The 24,167-nt window shown below is 37.9% G+C and overlaps 3 protein-coding genes across 3 annotated transcripts in view; 2 read left to right on the plus strand and 1 right to left on the minus strand.

Annotated features, from left to right (window-relative positions):
* The window catches only part of LOC109092082 (ral GTPase-activating protein subunit alpha-1-like), a 66,557-nt gene extending 55,689 nt beyond the window's left edge, over window positions 1-10,868 (plus strand). Inside the window, 3 exon segments of the mRNA XM_042773666.1 lie at window positions 5,882-6,006; window positions 9,053-9,203; window positions 9,455-10,868. Of these exon segments, the coding sequence (XP_042629600.1) occupies window positions 5,882-6,006; window positions 9,053-9,198 (271 nt within the window). The 3' untranslated portion in view covers window positions 9,199-9,203; window positions 9,455-10,868.
* Window positions 10,869-10,991: 123 nt separating this feature from the next.
* Window positions 10,992-13,700, minus strand: LOC109074715 (insulinoma-associated protein 2). The gene is given in 1 exon segment (XM_019090728.2): window positions 10,992-13,700. A coding segment is annotated over 1 exon segment (1,545 nt). The 5' UTR covers window positions 13,599-13,700; the 3' UTR covers window positions 10,992-12,053.
* Window positions 13,701-20,498: 6,798 nt separating this feature from the next.
* On the plus strand, window positions 20,499-22,998 carry LOC109078727 (NF-kappa-B inhibitor alpha-like). The gene is made up of 6 exons (XM_042773667.1): window positions 20,499-20,773; window positions 21,515-21,620; window positions 21,722-21,929; window positions 22,020-22,108; window positions 22,212-22,481; window positions 22,573-22,998. The coding sequence occupies exons 1-6, from the start codon at window positions 20,544-20,546 to the stop codon at window positions 22,606-22,608; spliced, it is 939 nt and encodes a 312-aa protein (XP_042629601.1). The 5' UTR covers window positions 20,499-20,543; the 3' UTR covers window positions 22,609-22,998.
* The last annotated feature ends 1,169 nt before the right edge of the window (window positions 22,999-24,167 follow it).

Here is a 24,167-nt window from a genome sequence, read left to right on the forward strand (position 1 = left end):
CTGTCTATCTATCTTTCTATCGTTCTATCGTTCTATCTATCATTTCTATCTAACGTTCTGTCTGTATCTATCTATCTATCTATCTATCTATCTATCTGTCACTCTATCTATCTATTTGAAAGTTGGTTTGAAAAAATAGCTTTTTACATGTATTTCCAAATTAGTTATATGAATTTATGTTAGTTTTCTAAAAGTTTAACTTTCTTAACGACTTGTGTATTGGATAAATTCAGAATGAAGTACCCCTAAAACGTTCCTGCAGCCTTTTTTCATAGTAAGCGTAAAGAGAAATCACACAATCACTTATTTTTTGAGGGTGGAATATTCTAGAAGTGCCTAGAATTGCCTAATTCTACATGAATAAGGGCTTAAATAAGAAGAAAAAAGTACTACAAATTTCTTCACATCTGATATTGTTTTGACTGGTAGAACTGTGAAGAATTGGACAATAATGCATTATTTTATTTAAATCAAATCACATCAAAACCTGCTGAAACATGTTAAAAGATAATCACTTCTTGTGTGAATTCAGACCTCAAACGTTTCTGGCGAAGCTAAATGTGATTTAAAGAATTAATAGCCATGGCATTTGAAAGCCGTGGTGAAAAATCTCTACTCTCAGTAGAACCACAAAATCAGGTTACTGTTTAAAAAAGACATGCATTGGAGGCAGATGGCAAGCCTACCTTTACTCATTCATACTAATCAGGACCGCCACGTACGTGTAGCTCGGTGTACACGCAGGCCTCTCTGATAGCATTAGCGCTGACTTGCACGTCGTGAATGTTAAATAAATGTTGCATTTGCAATGGCAGCACGCACATCACTTTCCCCCTGGGGCGCGGGGACAGGACGCAGGGCGATAAATCGGGCTGGCCACTCTCGGGGCTGTATTTCACAAGCCCTTCAATTTGGTTTCAGCGGAGATTAATAGGAGAGGCTGTGATGCTGGAGCCCAGGCCCAGATCAGTGTCTCGGAGCCCCAGGCAATTGTGCATTAGCCTGGACTATCTCTCCTCTCATCTGCTTGTGCCACACGGAGACATTGGCCGTAATGACGGGGCTATGGCAGCCAGCCGCAGCACCGTGCCTCGCTAATAAAATCACTGTTAGAGCCACGATATCAGCAGGCATCAGATGGAAAAATAAACCGATTAGCCGGCTCTTCAGGGCACACATAGATTTCTGTAATTATACGCTGTAAAACTCCTCAAATTTGATTATTTGTGTGATGTTTTTCTGTCACTTTTCTGACCTCGTTCTCTTTCTCTCCAGTGTCAGTGCAGATGTATTTGTATTGGTGGATTTTGGCTGGTCAGATCTTAATTATTTAGCCTTATTTTCTGAGTTGGTTTGATCAACACTTTGATATTTAACTCAGATGTTTTCTGCATGCATAATTGGGTAGATCTGATGAGACTGCTTGATTGATGTCAGATCTTAATATCAAGAGTGTAGACTGGGAAATGCTCAATTTAAAGGAATAGTTCACCCAAAAATTAAAATTTGCTGAAAAATTACTCTTTCTCAGGACATCCAAGATTTAGATGGTTTTGTTTCTTCATTGGAACAGATTTTGGGAAATTTAGCATTACATTATTTGCTCAACAATGGATCCTCTGCAGTGAATGGGTGCCGTCAAAATGATATTTCAAACAGCTATGTAAAAAAAAATCACAATAATCTACAAGTAATCTGCAATAAAATGTTTACAAGTAATATGCAATAAAAGTCTTCCGTTCATTAAATTGCTTTCTTCATTGGAAGTCTTCTTGAATCAGAAGAGAAATATTCACAACAAGCATAGTTTACAAGTGAAAACAGTCCAAAACAGTTCTAAACAAATATTTTGGTGGATTTTGTGAGAGGACAACAGGAGAGGAACTGGAGTAAGCATTATTATGGATTGTGGATTTACTAGAAGTAACAGATTAAAGTTGGTTACTTACACAAACAGCTTTTTTGCTTCACAAGATATTAATTGATGGACTGGAGTGGTGTGGATTATTATGATGTTTGTTTGGACATTCATTCTGATGGAACCCATTCACATTGGTAAGCTAGTAATGTAATGCTAAATTTATCCAAATCTGGTTTGATGAAGAAACAATATCATCTACATCTTGGATGTCCTGAGGGTGAGTAAATATTAAGCAAATAAAATTTTTGGTTGAACTATTCCTTTAAGCAGTGTGACTGCAACTGTATATTGGCTAAGTGATTTCTCACAGGGTTTGACAGACATGTCCCGACAAAAGTACCTGTGGAGACCCTGTGGTTTGTGGTTTGAATGAGCGGACTCCTCTGTGCGTATCCCACTGGGTTGTGTGTGAAGATACGAGAGCTGATCGGCAGCCGGACAGTGGCTCTCTCTGTGGGGGTTCCGGATTCTGCTCTGGGTTTCTTTTGAAAGGTGCCAATGCTGTCCTATGGAGGAATTCTCAGAACAGATAATAACAACCATACCATACAGAGAAAATGACTGATCATGTGTGTAATTAAAATTAAGCCTGTGTGTGCTTGATTTGGGACCGTGTTCTCACCAGGATTGTCAGCTACTGTGCTGTGTTAATTTGCAAGACCAGAGCAGGGAATAGCTGTGCTCTCGGAGAGTGAAAATATTGGCCATGTGTCATCTTTGTGCAGTCACACATCCGATTGTCCCAGAGCTCTCAGATGAACTGATGTTTCCAGGCACATATGTCCTTTGAGATGCCCTGTTTTTATTTGTATTAATGCTGTATTTTATGATTAATTCATTTTTTATTATCAATGTTGAAAGCAATTTTGCTGCTTAATATTTCAGTGAAAACTTATTGAAATATATATATATATAAACTTTTTTTTTTTTTTCAAGAATCTTTGATTCATAGAATTTTTTTTCCATTTATTTTGAAATAGAAATATTATCTCACATTATAAATGTCTTGTTCTGACAGTGAATTTGTCAAATTGCATCTTTGCCTACAAAAAAAAAAAAATCCCACTGATCCCAAACTTTTTGAATGGTTCAGGGAGGAAGAACACTTCATTTCCCAGAATGCATTACCTGTGTTTAATTCCTTTAAATTACCATCGGTAAATTCCTCTTCCTGTTCAAATTGCAATTCAGATTCCAGTTCCAACTTCGTGTGAGATGTGGCCAGTTCAATTCAAATTCACACTCAATAATTAATTCTTCAGATTTCCACTAAGAGTGTTCGCCAGACACCATGTTGTCATAGAGGAGTTGTCGGGGTCAAGGTGACTGACACGACTTTGACATCATGAAAAGCTTCTACTCCTTTCCAGAGGTGTGCTTCTGTTCTCCACCGCTGCTGTCGGCTTCGAGAGGGGGAGGGAACGAAATCGAGGGTAGCAGGAGTGATCAATTTGGAGGCTATCAGCACCAGCATGTTCAGAGTGCTGAATTAACACACCACCAGGGACTGTTCCTGGAGCCCACCACGAGCCCTTCACTCCTAATGTGCTAACAAGCTCACTTTTGCTGTCTCTTCAGTGGCAATTTCTCTCTTTCCTTCCAGAGCCCAGGAGTTCAGTGCGGTGACAATGAAAAGCTCTGTAGGAGGGGGGAAGAGGCCAGGAGTATTTTTTCCCCCTTCTGCCTTTCATCCACAGGGAAAATGAGTTTCTGGTAATGCACAAAAGGCTCTTTTTTATCCTCCTCTCCTCTTCTAGCATGTGATGCTAGAGAGGGCACGAGAACCTGGCACGCACTCTCTTAAAAGGACTTTCTCCTTTTTAACAAGCCGTCATAAAAAAAACACCACCCATCAAAAATTCAATTACAGTGGATGCAAGGCCTGGGTTATTTGGGTGAATACATGGTGCAAAAAAGAGAGAAGGGGAGAAAAGAAGAAATGTTTTTCCCTTTACCTCTCTCTTTGTGACATACAAAGAGCATCTGAAGTCAACAGCGGAGAGGATTTGTTGTCTTGGTGACAGGGTGGCATTAGGGGCTCATCTCAGGTTCAGGATGGTGACCACATGTGGGTGGCTCTGAGAGAGCTGTTAAGATGCACAGCGGTGCTGCTCACGCTCTGCTCTTCGCTGTTTGGAATGGTTGCCCGGTTGTAGCCAGACTATCAGCATAAAATCTGGTCCACTTTGCACCTTATTCCAGCCATGAACCATCTGTGTAGCAGAGCTGTAGTCAGGACTAGACCTTGTAAGACCTAGACCAGTAACAAACCCCCAAGGTCCAGATCTTGATTAATACCAGACCAAGACTAGACCCCTCAAGACTCGTAGACGTTTCAGTCTAATAAACAGGTTCTCCATTACAGTGTCCTTAAATGGAGAAAAATCTGGTTTAATTCCAGCTTTTTTTACCCGTGATAAAATGTTTACAATTTTGTAAATATTTCATCATGTCATATTCAATGTAGTTAGTTTTATGGTGACATCTAAGTTGTAACTTCTGTTTTGTGCAGATGTACACTGCCGTTTTTATGTTTCATCTAGTCTGCATTTTTTTGTTATATAATTTGTTAAAAACAGTAATATTGTGAAATATTATTACAATTTAAAATAACCATTTTCTGTTTGAATATATTTTAAAACAATTTAATTCCTGTGATGGCAAACCTGAAATTGAAGCATCATTACTTCAGTCTTCAGTGTCACATGATCATTCAGAAATCATTTTAATATACTGATTTGGTGCTCAGGAAAAATTAGGAAACTATGGTGATAAATTTTTTCAGGATTCTTTTATGAATAGAAAGGTCAAATAAATCAGCTGTTATTTGAAACTGAAATCTTTTGTAACATTATAAATGTCTTTACTTTCACATTTGATTAATGCATCTTTGGTTAATAAAAGTAATTTCTTTCAAAAATAGGATTTTGTGTATGTATTTTGGCTGGCAAGTTTTAAGCAAACTATAAATGAGTCTGTGTCTAGGGAATTAACTGTGGTTAATGGTTCATGAGGCAGTAGTGCTCCTAGTTTTAATCATTTGGAAGTGCAGAACAGGGAGGCCACAGCTGATGTCTGCTTTCAGAAGCTTTGAATTAATTTGAAGCAGTCGTGATTGAATGTTTCAGTCAGTAAGACCATATGAGTGTTGTTCTGAGCTGTTAACACAGCTGTCAAGACGTCACCGGCTCAGTCATGTTCTGCTTATGGTTGTAGTACAGCATGTGTCTAATTACGTCGCTCCCACAGACACTTTCTCTAGCTGCTTTCTCTTCTCCTCTGTGGGAACCTCTCACCCACTCACTCTATGGTTCGCTCTCAAACAGCGGGACCCGTCGGCAGGAAACGGGTCTGCTGGAGACAGGAAAAGGCAAACGACAGATCTGCGTGAGTGTTGTATTTCCTAGTGGAGACGCTTCCCACGTGTTCCTCTTAACCGGCAGAAACACTCAAAGAACTAGAGCTGAGAATATGTTCCCCCTGCCTCGTCCCAGCAGGACCTCCGTTTCTTTTCGTCTCGCACTCACTCTGTTTCTCGCCGCTACTCCATCAAGTTCCTCCAGTGACGCAGCATCCGTCGTTCTCCGAACCGTGTGCTCTTGGCTTACTGAGTTATGAATGCAGCAAAGACCATATGCCACCGGTCTACTTAATCAAATCGTCCCCATTAACAGAATCCCTCCGTTTTTAAACCCATACACAGTGACTTAATCCAATCTCTTCCATTTACTCAATACAATCATTTTTCTTAACCGAATAACACAGACAGTAAGATGTCCACTGATACCTAGTGTCACCATACGTAAAGCAATGACAGCTTTGTAATACAGTTTACAGTATGATAGGAGAATTATTAACCCATGGCATCCTGGCTAACTGTTTGACCCCTGTTGATGTGTTTTTGTCGCTTATGATATCGCTGCACCAATCTTGTATGACTTTAACTCGTATGTTTATCAGCTATGAAGAGAGAGCAAGATATCTGGAGACGATAGTCCAGCACCACTTGGAACCGACAACGTTTGAGGACTATGCGGCTCGTGTTTTCTGCCCTGCACCTTTCCACCATCTTCCCTCTGAAGCAGGTGGGCATTGACTAAATTAATTAATTCTTAATTCATCTGTCATTTTACACTACTCACTATTCACCTCAGTTCCAGGCTCATAGAATCACATGCACACTTACTTTCTATCAAATCACCTCACCTTTGTTATTTTTACATTTACATTTTCATGCATTTGGCAGATGCTTTTATCCAAAACAACACTGCATACAATATACATAAACACTACCATTCAAAAGTTTGAGGTCACTAAGATTTTTTAATGTTTTTGAGAGAAGTCTCTTATGCTCACCAAGACTGCATTTATTTGAGTAAAAAATGCAGTAAAACAGTAATATTGTGAAATATTATTACATTTCAAACACCAGCTGGAGCTGTCAATGTTGAAAACAGTTATGCTGATTAATATTTTTGCAGAAACTATAATGCATGTGATTTTGATGAATAAATTGACAAAACAGCATCTGATTGATTTTTAAATGTCTTTACTGTCACTATTGTTCAGTTTAATGCATCCTTGCTGAATAAAAGTTAGTTTCTTTCAAAACAAAATCTTAGTGAGCTCAAACTTTTGAACATGTATTTAAAGAAGCTCTTTCTGGGAATCAAGCTTGAGCTACAGGAATGCTAAACTTAAAATGAACATGGCAGCTGATCTTGAAACATAGGCAGTCCAGAAATAGTGTTAAGCCCTTTTTGAGAAAGAAATTTCTGAGAAAACAATTGCAGATGAATTAATTTGAGGAGAATTCATTGATTTTTTTTTTTTTTTTCCAAAAATAGTCATTATCCAAGCCTTTCATTTGAGGACACGTGCATAACTGTACACAAATTCTATTTTTTAGTTAATTCATTGCAAAACAATTTGCTTTTCGGCTGAAAAAGGATCATTAGATTTGTATTCTATGCAAATTGAGTCGTTTTTCAAACCCAAAGATTTTATTCTGGCTTTGGTGTTTGGCTCCTGGTACCTTCTAAACCCAAATGTTCATTTTTCTTTATTTTTCTTTTTCATTCCCATTTTATTTTTGTTATATTTTATTTTGTTTATTTTATGTTTCCCCTTCAGATCATAATCTATCACTTGTGTATATCTAAAGGTAAGATTTCTGAAGATGCCGTACACTGAGGCTGCCTGATTGTCTTTGCGTTTGTTTGGCTTGTAACGACGTTATGAGCTTGTTTTGTTCTTGTTTGTTTGTTTGATTCCTTTCTAGACTGAAACATGTTCCCTTCTTTTTCCATGTTCTCTGTATTTTTCCCAATGGGAAGTCTGCAACATACATTGCATGGCATGTTCACACCAGATCCCTAACACTGACCAACATTTACACTCTTCACCTCTCTCAGACGTCACTCCTCTAGGTTCCTAAGTCACGTCTGTGTCCAGCATGATCTCACAGCTTCACTCACCTCATCTTCTGTTCTTTGTATCACACATATATCTGTCTGTTTGTGTAAATGTTGAATGGAAGCTCCAGAATGGTACAGTACATCAGCTCTCATATGGAAAATAGAGCTCAATGGCGGCAGCTGGCCACTTTTTTTAGCAGCCTTTGTTCCAGAAGTATTCTTCCTGTTCCATAAGATTCTCAATAAAGAGTTCTTCAACCAACTCTTGATTGAATCACAACATTACAACAATTTATTGCAAAATGAAAAAAGTGCAAAGTGCGGAATGAACTACTCGTCACATTAATCACTGCCGATCGTAATTGAATCTGAGATTTTTGTGCCCAACTATTTTAAAAAATAAATTCTTCTGTGCTCTCATGCAAATGTCCCGGTTTAAATAACTGCCTTTTATAATAATGATAATTTGACAGCACTTTACCAACGTTTGGGGTCGGTATGACTTTAGTCATAAAGGACGCATTAAATTGAGGTTGCATTATGTGATTGGCATTTTACTTTCGGAACACTACTGCTGAGCACGATTGCGTTACAGAAGTCATTCAGGTACAGCTTGTACAGATGACAACCGGAGAGCATTACATGTGGTGTTGCAGTATCATTTCAGTGAGGTTGGTGTCACAGCATTAGTTTTTGGACTTTAGTTACTAGTGGGTGATAATCCTGACATCTTTTTGTTTTGTGTATGTGTAAGTTGAGTGGATGAGGGAGTGCGTGTATGAATAATAAACCTTCATGAGTGTGTGGAGAGATGTGGTCTTGTATTTAATGTGCACCTGCTACTGTTTTCCCTCTCAGCCTGCTCACACCTTTATCTTGTATCTCTTCTTCTCTTTTTCTTCCTCCTGTCTTTTTGGTATTCTTTCTCTTACATTCCACATCTGTGCCCATCACTTTGCATCTTTCCTGCCCCTCTCTCTTGACGTCCTTTCTATCTGCCACTTCTGTCCATTCTCACACCCCAAGAGAAAAATGCTGTGATTTTTCTGCTCCTTCCCAAACCTCAACTAGAAAACATTGGGCTCATCAAGGTAAAGGGAAAAGGCTTGAAACGGAAGGTCTTTCACGCTAGCTGTGAATGGTATGCTGGAACTGAAAATGGCAAAGTACCTTCTTTTTTGTTTGTCTTCTTCCCCCCTCCTTCCGTTCTTCTTTTACAATGTAGTTTGTGTTGCAATATCGTAACTGCACCCCGTTGGGTCTCATCGAGGGACGAGGTGTCAAATCTCAGCGTTGATTAGTCCCAGCATCCCCTGTGATTCACTCTGTGAACTTCACCCACAATGCACTGGTGCATTAATCTCTCACGCCCCTCAGGAAGGGGTTTTCACAGTTATTTTGCTCTCTATTGGTTACTTGTGGCCTTTATATACAATTTTACAGAGAGGTTTTTCCCATTCCATTCTGAGTGAAATTCACAATGAGTCTGATTTGAGTTCCTAAAAAAATCAAATGTCTTAGTATAGACACTTATTTCCCCTATGTCAACCCAGTTTCACTATGGATTTCATATTTGAATTCACAAACCCAAGCTAAATTTAACCCTTTAATAAGATGCCACATTCGAGTGCAGTGTTTAGCGTGTGTGAATGATCTGGCGTCGTGATGTTCTGATCTGTCTTCTCTTCTTCCTCCACCCATCCCTCCCTGACAGGCTCATGCCTCGAGAGTCAGCTGGCCGAAAGTCCAGCAATGCAGGTAGACGGGAGCGACTTAGCCTCGCCAATATCACCTCGTGCTAGCAAGAGCCGGATGTCCATGAAGCTTCGCCGTTCCTCAGGCTCTGCCAACAAGACTTGACCTGAGTGAGCAAACACACACTTCACTCCATTCGTGCTCACTCCAGAACTCCGCCCACTGTACTGTCAGAGACAGAGATGGATATTGCATTGCGTTCTACTTAAATAACTTCCTCTACTGTTGTCGTAGCTGGTGCCACTGAAGCTGCCCACTACTCAAGAGTGCCAGTGATCATTTAAAAAAAAATAAAAAATCATACGAAAATGTTTCTTTTTGATTGCCATCGTATCAACCACAACTTTTTATATTTGTACAGAAGACGCGGAAATTGATGGCGAAAGAAGTGTCCGAAAACATGTTGTGGAGCAGATTTGCGTTTAAACTGAAGAACTTCTTTGCTGTTACGTATTTCAGTTTGTTTTCACTCCTAATGTGGAACATGTTTTTATATAACATTGACACTCACATTTGTTTGTTTATTTGCTGGTTTTCTTTATCCATCACGGTTTATTGCAATTTATAAATTCAGTTTTCTCTTCATTAGAATGTTACTGATTTTTTTTTTATGTTGATGTTATACTGAACCGCCCCTTTGTCATTTAAAACGGTTATTTGTGTGTGTATATATCTATAAATATAAAATATATACATATTTAATGTATGTGTATAGTGTATGAACAGTATCTGATCTGTGTACATATTTAACAGTATTTAAATCAACCAAAAAAAAAAAAAAAATCAAAAGGCCACTTAGAACAAGTCAAAGAACAAGTCTTCAGCTTGAATGTCTGTCTGTATGGCTAGACTTTTGCTGGACTCTGTCCTGTTGTTTTTGTTTCATTGCACAGCAGCCTTAGAGACGAGCCCACGCAGGTTTATCAGCTCATTTACAGCATAAATCATTTGACTGCAATGCTCTTTTTGATTCACCTCATCTTAGATGGGATTTTTAAGGAAAGTGTGAATGAGTTGCCACATTAACAGGTCTTGCAGGGAGACGGCGATGTTGCCAAATTGAACTGAACTACCCACTTCAGGACTTTTTAAGCTAGTATAACAGTGGATGGCGTGTTTTCAGACAGCTGAACAGCCTTTAATGTAATCGTGTCCTGTTTTTTTTTGTTTTGTTTTTTTTGTTTTTTTTCTTCTAAACGTGTAGATGTGGAAGTGTACAAAAAAAGTCTTTGACACTAGCTTTGGTCTGCACTTTTCCATTTAATTTTGAACGTTTAAGGGATATAAGGGTATCTGACCCTGTAGACGACGGATGCAAGTTATTACTGTTGCCATGTTTAAGATCAAATCAAGTTTGTATATTTTCTTGAAAGCTATGTGAGACTTCATGAGGGTCAGATTTTATTATTTTTCTTTTTAATTTGAAGTCATTTAGAAATTTATTTAGAAAAAAAAAAATACTTGTGGAGTTGAAATCATGCAGCACCCTTCTGGATTGAAATTATAAAGTGTATATTAAAGGCCTGCACACAAGCAACTGAGACCTGTACGTAATTTCAAGAGGAAATAAACATCCTCATGGGTAGATTTTGTGTATGTTACTACTGATCAAATGCTGCATGATTCCAGGACTAACTGCATGTGTTGATATAACAGCTGCACACGCACAGATCCACAATATTGTCACATGCTAGTAACTCTATACATTTGTATCGGATGTTGAAGGAGAGTGGATGTGCAACTACAATTAAGAATAAAAATATTCTTACAACATAGAAAATCCTGTGCAGTCATTGGGTGCATCAAATGTTTAACCATTTATATTTTTTTAAATGCACTGATTTTTCTATTTCTTTTTTTTTTTTTTTTCAGTTTTAAGCAGCTTTTCCTGTGAATTTTTGCAAATGACAAATAAGCTACATTTGAAAGAGTATTCGAAGATAATTCAGTTTATTGACCTCTTCATTTCCCCATAACAGCTGAAAATGGCTACATATGAAAATAGAAATATGACACTTGTAGTTTATTATTACATGTGGGCCTCTAATAGTCTTGATGTATGCTATGGCATTTCCTGGCAGTTGTTAGGATATAAATACTTTTTTTTGCAGCTACTGGTGTCAATTAAAATATAATGGAATGCACAGTACCTTCATTCATGATCTAGAAATCAAAGCACCTTCTAAAACCATTGAGACTAATAAGCTTTTCATGGGAGCTATTTTTACAATGAGACACAAAATATATTAATTCACTTTTCCCATATTATAAAGACATATATTAATCAAAAGCCTGTTTTCCCGCTATAAACAGTTTCATGAATTAAATTAAACTAGCAACATTAAGAACCTTTATGGGTAACACTTTATAACTTTCAATAATATTATCAGTAATGAGTTTCAAATAGATGTGAATCAAACCTGAAAGTGGTTATAATAATCAAATTTGAATGTATATGAGCTAAGCATTATATACAGGGTTAACATGGTCATGGAAATGTCTGGAAAGCATGGAAAAGTTAAAAAATTTATAAAATCATTGATATTATTTTCATTTAAAAATAATGAAAGCCATAGAAATATCAGTAGTTAACGTTTATATTTCTTGTTATTTTCAGTTATGATGCATTAAACTGATGGGAATTTTCAAATAAAAGGAAATTTCTATAGTTTTTGTTTATATTTTTGGTATTCTAAGCTCTTGATATATTTAATTGACAGTATATGGTGTATGTATATTCTCAAAAGTGTGGGAACCCTGTATATAATGTCTTTTAATAACTTGCTGTATTAATGGAAGTTATAAAGTGATATCCAAGATTATCAAAGGATATATAAACTATCCCTGCTGTCAACAAAGAAAATCTGTAAGTTCGATATTCCTACATAAAGACACTGTACGTATTATTAGTGATAATATCAACAACAAGCCGTTAGACATAATCTGAAGTGTTTGTGAGATCAGCATCCCGGCCTGACGGCCATCTGTAAGAGCGTCACCTGTCTGTTCTCCGTGGGATGAGTCTTGTTGATGTGTCTGGTCAAACCCGGAGAACTGAAGAACGTGGAGGGACAGTGTTTGCATGAGAATATCTGCTGTTCTCCAGGACTCAGATCAGGTCTGAGGAGTAAGTCATCTCTGACCGCGTGCCAGAGTCGGTGTTTTTCCCTGATCTCCGCGGAGGGGAAGTGCGCTCCGCACAGGTGACACGGGAAAGTGATCTGTCCGCTTTCAATGTGACCGTATGAGGCTGTTTTGATCGTCTCGTGCGCGGCCAGGTGTTTCCTCAGATAGGCTTGCCTGCGGAACTTCTTGCTGCAGTAGTGACACTCAAACACTTCTTCTGGAACGGACGAGGTCAGGTAGGGGGTGCTTGTCCTGTCGGGCTCCTCGGGGTAGTGATCGAACAACCTCGAGCTGTCCGCGGAGCCGATATGAATCTCAAAGCATTTCTCCGAGGACTGGTACCTCTGATCCAGAGGAGGGTCTTGGGTTCCCCTGTGCATCATGTTGCTGTCCGGTGCTGATCTGTGCTGTTGGGAGCTGTCCGGACTCAGCTGGTGCTGATTGTTCACTCTCTAATTTTTGTGGTTTTCTTTTTCCTCTACTGTGGTGTTTTCTTGGTTACGCACCTCCAGCTGAGACTTCTTCGCGTCTCCGGTGCTCAGGCTGCGAGGCTTGTGCCATCTGCGATGGGACGCGAGGTTGGCAGGACAGCTAAAAACTTTGTCGCACTCCGGACAGCGGTACTCAACCCGGACGATCCTGGAGCACTTGTGCTGGGCTAGAGAAAACGGATCAGTGTATTCTTCCTTACAAAGCTGGCAGATGAACTCACCGAGAGGTTTTTTTCTACCACTTTGTGGTGCTAGTTTTGATTCGGGACTTTCTTTTTTTATTTTAAGCCCGAGGACCGGTGAGGTGGTGACTTCGTCTTCAAAATTGAGCTTTCTGATGACTTTAGGCTTTTTTGGTGGTTTGCTCTTGCGCTCTGAGTCCATGAACGCGCGTTTTACGCATTGATGAAAGGCAGGGTAGGGGGGAACCGATGAGGGCACCGGTGTGCCAAACTTCATGTCAGAGTGGTTCATTAGCAGACGCTCGATTGAAGACACCGGGGTGACCAAGGGAAATGATTCTGCCATGGCTGGTGAGCTCAGACACCTGTCCAAAAGCTCCGTGCTGATGGGTTTGATCGGGCTGTAGGAGTCGGTGATGTTGCGCGGAGAAGACGCGCTCTGCTCGGGATGACTGAAGTAGCTCTGTGCGTAATCGCTCTCTCCAACAAGCCCTCCAGAGTCCTCCTGAAGATGATTCTGCTCATGTTTAGAGCTAATGTCACTTGTCCATGATACTGTAATAGGTTCCAGCACGTCCGGCACACTTGCATTTGGAGTTTGGGTAGTCAGGTCCTCTTTGCGCGGCTCTTTTCCTTCTTGCGCACGCACCTTGTAGGATGCAGATGAGGCACGTTTACTCCGTTTCACTAAAAATCCTCGTGGCATCTTCTTGTCAGATTCACCCAAAGTCCAGATGAAACCACTGAGGACAGGATGCGGGCTGGATACTGTCTCCTTGATGCGCCCCGCGCGCGTTTTATCCTTTCGGTCGCCTTCAGGTTCTGTGCGTGGTCACTGTTAGTGCCGCAGTTGTGCCCAATCAGTGCTGACATTCAAACGAGGAGGGGGCGGGACGAGCATTAATGAGCTGATCCAGTTACAAATTCATTTCTAATGGGCAGCAGACTGTTATCTCAAAGGTCTCAAGGGATCGATTGGGCTCTTTAACCTTCCCATGTTTTCCAGTTTCCTGTTCAGTAATGTAAGATCAGTCCACCGAGCCTAAACATGAAGAATATGCGACTAAAAATATAAATATTCGAACTAATATTTAGAGGGAGTGATTTCTTATTTATATAGACTACTTAAATTAGCTTCTGAATTAAATCAATTTTAAATATTCTTCCCTGTCACCCATATATATATATATATATATATCAAATAAAGCTTTTAAATAAAATTGTAATTTGTATTTATTTATAACTATCTATTTGTAGATATTTTATGTAAAATAATTCATTATATTAATAAAATTTCATTTAAAACAAATAATTGTTATTATAAGATTTTTATTTTATTTTGTTTTGATTCAGTGTATAGTGTGTCAAACTAGTTCGGCAAATAATAGTTTTAACTTTGTTGATTTTATTTTATTTTATAAATACAATTATAATAATATTAATATTCATAATAGCGTAAAAGAACGCTCTATTAAAATCACTACGTTTACTAAAAAAAACAGTACAGGCTGCAATACTAGAATAGACTATATTTAATTGTCGGCCGAGCACGAGTGCAGTGAACGATGGGAATATGCGCCGCTGGTTTTCCCACGTGAGGGTGTCGGGGTCAGGCAGGCTGCTGATAACCTGCAGAAGCTGCGGGCGCTGATAACAGACGCGTCTCTCTATTCTGTGAAACAGGGAGCGAATGGATGCTGAAGCCACAAGCCTGTCACCTTCCCATTGTGTCGAGCAGGGATTCTCCTCCCAGGACACTCATCGAGGACGACAAAAGAGCGTGAGAAAGCGCTAAAAGAGACGCTCATTTCCAGCATAGATAGATAGATAGATAGATAGATAGATAGATAGATAGATAGATAGATAGATAGATAGATAGATAGATAGATAGATAGATAGATAGATAGATGAATGCAGGTATGATTTCGAGCTAATGAGTCTGTTTTGTGTGGAATGATGAAGCATCTCTTGATGTTTTCTCGCAGGTTCTGGGTTTCGCTCTGCAGGAGATGATCAGCTCCAGCATCAGACTCTGGCAGCTTTTACACAGACAGATTGTTGAATAATGAATGTTTATTCAGCTTTAATTAGGGCTTGTGTTGTATTTATCACTAACACAGTTTTGGTCCATTAGCTCGAAATGATCACATGGACATCAATTAAACTGAAACACTGCAAACGAAAATAAACAGAAATATTTCAGTATTTTTAAATTATCATCATCATTATTATTAGCCTATTATTATTATTATTATTATTATTATTATTATTATTATTATTATTATTATTATTATCATCATCAGTGTAACATTTAGCTACTTTTACCCAGCAGTTTTATAACTTAATAATGCAACGTTGTGCATTTAATACAAAATAAAAGAAAAAGGGGGGGAAAAGTATTTAATGATCCACTCCATTAATGCATTTATTTAAAATAAACAATAATTGTACAGACCTGGTTTCACATGAGAGTATTAATCACTTTAACACAAACCAAAACGTTTCGTAGGCTACAATCTAGACTGACCCTCTCATTTAGTACAGGATATGTGCCTTTTAAACCCTGAAACTCTTGCATTAATATTTAGATACTTAAATGTTAAATTTTTATTACAATATATAATTAGCATTATTGTAAATGTATATGCAAATGTATATATCTATATCGTTCGGTTCAAAGGTGATGACTATATATTAATGGCTGCGTTTCACTAAGGTTTAACTTGCGTGCAAACTGTAAACTGATCGCGCGCAGTGAATCTGCTCTTTATTACAGTCTGTTGCCATCTTGTGGAATATTCGAATAATTGCACTTTTAATTTTTATTATTATCATTATTATAAGATCTTTATTTCATAAATATATTTTTATATTTTATAAAAATATGCGTGGTCACTGTGGTGTCTGTGTAAATGTATCACAGGAATACATGTATCCATTAGAGGGCGGTAGTCTGCGCTAGTTTGTGGAAAATCCTTCACAGATTCCATCTGGGACTGTTACATTGGCGGACGTGTGTGCCAGAAATACTTTATGCTACTAAATTTTTTTTAGTAGATTTTTATTTTATTTTTGGGTCACTATATTACAAATAATAATAATAAAAATAAATAAATAAATAAAATCCAAGTGATTGAGTTCTCACATGAGTTCTCTGTTGTGCCTACAAGACATTGTGTTTGCATGGATAAAATCATCTGCTAAATGAACAAATGTAAATTGCAAAAATGCTTGTCACTTAATTGTTTCTAGAACTGAATTGTCTCTTTAGACAAAAAGGGAAATACCACACTGTGTGCATGTGCATTGTCTGGGCAACTTTGCGTGTGAGGTTGAGAGAAACATGTCATTTAAAAATGAAAAAAATGAAAATTCTGTCATTAATTACTCAACCTCATGTTGTTTCAAACCCGTAAAACCTTTGTTCATCTTCGTAAGACAATTTAAGATATTTTTGATGCATCCCGAGAGCTCTCTTAGACAGCAAGGGTACTACCACGATGATGGTTAAGAAGGATAGTTAGGTGATCGGTAAAATAATCCATGTGACATCAGGGGTTCAACCATAATTTTACAAAGCTACGAGAATACTTTTTGTGCACAAAAGAAAAAAAAATGAATGACTTTATCCAACAATTTGTCTCCTCCATGTCACCCTAGCGCCGTTTTGGAGAGTATCCACTGAACGTAAACAGCATGTGCTGTTCTGTGTCAGCTGCGCCACGCGGATATGCTGTTTACACTTTGATTTGAACGGAAACAACATATCCCAAACGTATCACAAAAAGTATTCTCGTAGCTTTGTAAAATTATGGTTGAACCCCTGATGTCACATGGATTATTTTACTGATCTCCTTGCTATGTTTCTGGACCTTGATCGTGGTAGTACCCTTGCTGTCTATGAGAGCTCTCGGGATGCATCAAAAATATCTTAATTTGTGTTCAGAAGGTGAACGGAGGTCTTACAGGTTTGGAACAATATGAGGATGAGTAATTAATGACAGAATTTTCAGTTTTGGGTGAACTATCCCTTTAAGTATGCAGGGAATGCACTGGCCCTTTAAAATCAATACAATCTCCAGCATAAAGGTTAAACTACTCATAACCATTACATAATCTGTAGGACTACTGCACCCTTTCACGTGAGATTGGTGTGGAATCACATTCCACTCATACTACTTAACCAGTGTGATTTATGGACCGAGCTTCAGGATTCCCCTCTGTGTAAAATGTACACTGCTTGAAACTGGGAAAACTGTGATGACTTGTTTAAAAATGTCCTGTGCAGTGACACACACTGCAGAATCCCCATTCACGCCTCTAGGAACAGCACGTCTGTTGATGGAAAGGTGGGGGAAACCTGAAGGTAAATGATTAGTGATTTACCCTGTTTTCATGTTTGAAAGGTGGCCTTTATCTCTAATGAGTATAAGAAAGGACACTAGCGGAGTCTGGATGAAATTGGAAATCCCAGTGGTGTTTGGAGAGGGTGGGTCACACATCCTTCACTTCACATCTAAACCTTCGGTGTCATTCACAGTGAGTCAGCAGGTGGTGTGTCAGAACATTGCATTATGCTTACACATGAGTGAAAATGTAGCTTTTTTGTAGCCTGACAAACTACTGGGAAAGTCACCATCTTATATCACAGAACATCAGGTGCATTATTTAATCAGTTTCAAGAAATAGTATCTCGAATTGTTCACATTTACAAACATTACCTTTCAAAAGTCTCTTTTGGTCACAAAGGCTGCATTTATTTGATTAAAAATACAGTAAAAACAGTAATATAATGAAATAGCATTATTAAAATAATATTTCCAATTTTAATTTATTCCTGTGATGCAAAGCTGAATTTTCCATATTCTTCAGTGTCACATGATCCTTCAGAAATCATTTTAGTATGCTGATTTGGTGAAATAAATAAATAAAGTTGAAAACATCTGAGTTGTTTCATTTTTTGTGGAAACTGTGATACATTTTTTGAAGAATAGAAAGTTCAAAAGAAGAGCATTTATTTGAATGTTTTAACATTAGAAATGTCTTTACTGTCACTTTGATCAATTTAATTTCCTCGCTGAGTCCAAGTATTTATTTTTAAATTTAATTAATTAATACTGACCCCAAACGTTTGTGTATGTAAAATATATGCTAATATGTGTATGCATATATATATTATATATTAATATATAATAATGTTTTAATTGCCTGTATCTTGTATCTACATCAAATATTCCAACACTGCATAAAAGCAAAAGTACAACAATTAATGACAAATGCATATGCATATGAAACTTATAGGAAAAAGTCATTCAAAAAAGAAAAATATATCATCATTTACCGTCATACTATTCCAAGGAAGTCCATATGGCTTCCAAGGAAAAGGAAAAGAGAGATTCGGCATAATTTTCACGCAGCTCTTTTCAACTAAATTGAAAGTGAATGGGGAGTGACGCAAAAAATGATAACAAGCATCATAAATGCACTATAAAATCAGAATATTTCAAGTTTTCTGAGGCCATGTGATTGCTATTACAAGGAAATTATTGGAATGTAAGTCTCTATTCATCCATAATGAAAAGATTACATTAAAATATGGTCACATGTTACACAAAAACCCAATGATTTGTTGTGGGTGAACTATTCCAGTTCATTCCTTATAGCATCACATCCATGTTATTGTATTATTTTCACATGGCAACAATACATATTAAGTATATGAGATGGTAAGTGATAAGCCAGTGATCATGTTTAAATGGGATGGATGGTCTTGTTCCTGAAGTTTAGCCTCTGAACTCATTAGAGGAAGTTTGTGTGTTTATGCGTGTGTCAGAACTGCCTCAGCAAAAGAGCCAGGGGTTTTAGTAATAGTCAGCCCACTGTTCTCCCACCGAACATTTCTGTGTAAGAACTCCCCACCGAGAGCTGGACGGGACATCCTATCCACACTAATCACATGATACCGGAAAGGAACATTTTCGGTTCCCAGTGTTTGATCAGGTTAAATGAGCTGGGACCTGATAACACTGCAAAGCAATTGCATTATTGTGATTTGTAGGTCACTTTCCTACAATATCCACTCATCATCTTATCTATACTTGAATGAATTAGATTGTATCAGAGACAAGTTACTCAGTCTGTTTATAGGTCACACTGATATAAGTTTACAGTAGTAAAAACGTTCCCTCCTGGGAGTACGCTCTCTGTTGTGCTTGTGGATAATGTGCATTGCAAATGTAGTTAAGTTTTAGTGGAACAACCTCTGCCCTTGGGGTTTACCGTGCATGGTTACTGTTACTATGGTAGTTGTCTTTGAGGACAGACTGTCTTGGATAGTACGCATGCGTCTTAAACAAAAACTACGCATTCTCTGCTTCCTTTGTGTGAATACCTTTGTGGGCAAAGGTTCACGGCAGAAATACAGACAGAGGAGTTTCCATTCTTCACATTATGAGAAAGCAGTATATGTTGACACTCTATTCCCTGGAATTTACATTAATATACATTAACTTACTATATTAACTATATATATATATATATATATATAATATATCTATATATATATAGATATATATATATATATATATATATCTACTATATATATATATATATATATATATATATGTACCATAGTATTTTAGGAATTATTTACTTTTGTTTTTGTTCACATGTTGCAAAGTCAGAACTAAACCATCTAAAATCTATGATACTCTATTTTTCAGCAAACATTATTTAAAAAAACTAAATAATTATAAAATTATAATTTTTTGAATTATTAATAACAATTATATACTTTAATATAGTTTATAATTGGAATTATACATTTAATTAATAAGATATAGAATTATACATTTAATTTTAAATATGATAAAATATTACAAAATATTATTAAAATGTTAATATTTTTATATTACACATTTTATTTAATGTTTTATTTTGTTCAGATGTTGCGATGTCAGAATTATAGAAAACATCGAAATCTATATGCATGATTCAATATCTTTCAGCAATAAATAAATAAATAAATAAATAAATAAATTAACCATTATTAATAATTGTAAAATTGTTAAAATTATAATCTAAATTTAAAATTTATATGAGTAATATTTACTATTATTGTGTACTTTAGTAATATAATTTTATGATTAGAATGATTTATGGGCTACATTATATTTACCATCATTGTTTGTGCATTACTTTGTTTAAATGATGCAATATCAGAATTATGGAAATTATCTGAGAAAAAAATATATATGCATGATTCAGTATCTTTCAGTAAAAATTTTGAGATGTTGGAATTTTTTGCAAACCACCAAAGTACACTTTATGTTCTGCACTAAATATTTTCTTTTCTGACACAAAATGTTTAGGATTTTTTCTTTTTAACCGGTCCTAGCTGGATTCTGATATATTTTGCAAATGGAAAAGTCGGGCTTTCAGTATTACTGATCTGATAGTGTGTTTAATGAAGCAGAGAAAATTTCCCCAAACTCCTTGGCTTTGTTAATTCCCTGTTCGCATAATTCAGACGTCAATCACTCTTGGAAATCCCCCACGCTCAGTTAAGCTCCTCCTATGTCGACATCTATCTATTTTAACGCTCACGAGACTCTCACAGTCCAGAAGAGCTACACAGACATCCGACAAAAACATGGAGCTTTACCGAGGCGGCAGCACCAACCAAATGGATTATAACGACGATGGCCGCGGACCCAAATCTGGGAAAATGCTTGCAAATAACGACGACCGTTTAGACAGCGGTTTGGATTCGCTTAAAGAGGAAGAATGCACGGACGCGGTGGTGTCTGATTTCGGGCGGATGAGTGTGGCCGAGCGGCAGGACGAGCCCTGGAGAAAAGTGCTCACCGAAGACGGAGACACGTAAGTGCGCGGAGATTTTTTAAAACAATATTTATGTAGCTCATGCAAAGCATTTATGTGCATCTGATATTTTAAAGTAATATGCATAATGTTTAATGCATGAAAAAGAAACAACCTTTAGGTTGCAGAGAACTATTTATTTATTTATTTAGCCCGCATTGTTGTTTTTAGCAAGTTGTTAGTTTAATGCAAAAAGTCCTTCAAGTTTATGATTGTTCTTCGGCACAGTTAATTATTATAATCAAACAAAACAACTTTTAGTTTGTAAAGAGCTTTAATATAATTAATAATTTTATTCATTAATTTATATATTTGTTTTTTAAAGTACTTATTGCACTGCAAAAAAAAACAAACAAAAAAAAAATTCTTAAAAGCAAATGATCGTTTTTGAGCGCAGTTAAAGTCCTGCTCATTCCATTCAAGGACCGTAGTGCGCATGCGCAGACACCCTACAGTCATAATGGACATTATGTAAACAGAAACGCTGCATCAGATCAGTACGGACTGTTCTCTGGCGCCGCGTCAGTGTGGGCGGGGCTTCTGCGGGTCTCTGGTCTGGCGTCAATGTGGGCGGAGCCTCGCGAGCTCGGAAAGTCCCGGGCTGCGCGCCAGACAGTCAGACGCGCGAGTGCTGCGCATGTCCCTACTAGGAAAAATACAGTTCTCTGCACACCAAAAAAGTTGTTTTATAAATAAACACGTTTTACGGTTGCATAACAATGTTTATTCATTTTTTTAAAGGTACCTACATCTTGCCATTATTCACGAGGCCAAAGAGGCGGCATTAAAAATGATTCATTTGTCCTATGGTGACCCCTTCCTCAACATACAAAACAACCAGAGACAGGTACAACAAGATTCGTTTTACCATCATGTGCATATAATATCAAATATTAGCTCTATTTATGACTATTCAGCTCATTCTAAACCACTCTCTTCTCATTTCAGACTGCGTTGCATTTGGCCGTCATCACAGAGCAGGCTCTTATAGTGGAGCAGTTACTGAAAGCCGGCTGTGATGCATCTCTGGTGGATGACTGCGGAAATACGGCCCTCCATATCTCCTGCAGGACAGGTTCTCTGGCCTGCTTCAGTCTCCTAACGCAGGGCTGTCCGCAGCAACTCCCAACCATCCTCCAGACACCAAACTATAACGGTAAGATGGTGTTTTCAATGTCTGCAATGATCTCCCCTGACCTTCGTTTGGACATTTTTGATCTGATTTGAATCTCATTTTACTCTCCAGGTCAGAAATGCATACACGTGGTCGCCATCCAAGGCTACCTGTCGCTGTTAGAAAGCCTCATCCAGTTTGGCGCGGACATTAACGCACAGGTAAGAATGAGATGCTTCTCTAAAGAAATCTGTTTGTATCTTAATAAACCGAAAAATCGCTTTGTGAAACCAAATGGCTAAAAATACTTGTATTTGTCTTTAGGAGCAGTGTAATGGACGGACCGCTCTCCACTTAGCAGTCGACCTCCAGAACTTTGAGCTGGTTAAACTTCTAATCAGCAAAGGCGCTGATGTTCACAGCTTCACGTACGGCGGTCACATGCCTTATCACCTGACCTATGGCCGGGCCAACACAGACATCCAAAAAGTCCTGTATGATCTCACGGCGCCACACCTAAGGGAACTTCCAGAGAGTGAGTCAGAAGATAGCGACGAGGATTATGAAGACCATTGTATATCGGAAGATGAAGATGTAAGCATTCCTTTCTCTGTTGTGCATTTGATTCCTTTCAAATAATAAGTGTGTTTATGTAGTCCTAATTTCTTTTTTGCTCGTTTCACAGATCTATGATGATATTAAAATGATGGGGCAAGTGTAGAAGGACTTCTGGTGAATGGAGAACGAGATTGATGTTCTCACTTAAGGTGCCTAGAAAGAGTCCGCAGTAGAGCTCGCAGGGTCTCAGGTGGCTCACGGCTCATTGGCGGCGCAAGTACAAGACAGATGTAAAAGGAGGCCTGGAAACGAAGGGTGTATTAGAGCAACACTGGAGAGAAGCCGACCAAAGCGTACCGTCGGCTCTCGATGATGGACTGTACTGTCAGCTGAAATGAACGGCTGTGTTTCTGTTGTACTGTGATGTAAAATATTGTGCATACAAACAGATTTATTTTTATATTAACATGTACATGTGTGTATATAAAAGATTGAAACTTGTTCTGTTTTGTGGAGAGATATAACACATTTTAAATTAAAACCTTCAACTTGACTTTGTGTCCTTCCTTGGAAATGCATGAGAACGGTTCTGCAAGAGAAATGAGGATGTTAAATATCACAAGTGTTTGTAACTGAAGAACTTGTACTCTGTTTTCCGTCAGCTGAGTTCGCTGGAATTTCCTGAGCAGGAAGGGCCTCTTAGACAAAATTGGCAATGCTGAAAGTTCCGCAACTTCCTGAATTCCCAAAATAAGGAAGATTGTGGAATTACACAATGCGGCTTTATGCGGAATTTATCAGGGTGGTAAATTAATCAAGAATTTACCCACATGTAACTTTTTGGTTTTTAAATTATATTCCTAGAAAGTGCCTCCCATGTTGACGTTCTTGAGAAAGGGTGCAGTGTCCATTTGGCATGTTATTTGAACATTGTTTAAGACTCTGATTTTAAGATTATATTAAAGACAGAACTTAGAATTTCCACATCCTTTATTAGCATAGTTTTAATATTCCTAATGGTTGCAATTTAATATCAGATCTAAACCGACAATGTGAAGAGAAACTTCATATTCACAAGTCACAAGCAGTTTAACTCTGTCACACTTTGCTTTTGTCTTGCACTTTACAGTAAAGGAGAGTGAAGAAGTGTATGTGGTTTTCTTGATTTGAATACAAACCTGAGATCTCTTAAGGGGAATCCACCTTCAGCTTAACCCTGCTTATTTCCGAACGTGAATCCGGACTGCACGCCTTTTTGATTTTGAGATACCGTTAGCGTCTTCAGTCCCTGAGACACCTCTTGAAAAGATCCATGCAAATGATGTAGTCATAGCACTCGCTTTCTGAGCCCTGAGGAGTCGGGTTAGGACAAGCAGGGCTCTTGACAGCTCCTGTAACTGCAGGAGAATACTCATATGATTCAGCCAGATCCGAGAAGTGACAGCAGATCGGCACTTGGAAAATCCGCCTTTTTTATTTTTTGCTGTCTATGAAGTGTGCAGCACTACAGCTATGCAAATACTATGTCTGGAGGGGATTCTTAAGTGAGAGTTTAGGAAATGCTATTTACATCTTTAAGAGAGTGTGAGAAAAGCAGACAGGTGCTGTCTTACAACGCTTACCATAAATGAAGGAGACTGTGAGATCCTTCCTGGTGATTGAAAAAAATTAAATGTATTGTAAAAAGCAGGAAATTGATTCAGGCAGTAACACATTTCCTTA

The sequence above is a fragment of the Cyprinus carpio genome, chromosome A17 (genome assembly GCF_018340385.1).
Source record: "Cyprinus carpio isolate SPL01 chromosome A17, ASM1834038v1, whole genome shotgun sequence".
NCBI classification, from domain to species: Eukaryota; Metazoa; Chordata; class Actinopteri; order Cypriniformes; family Cyprinidae; genus Cyprinus; species Cyprinus carpio.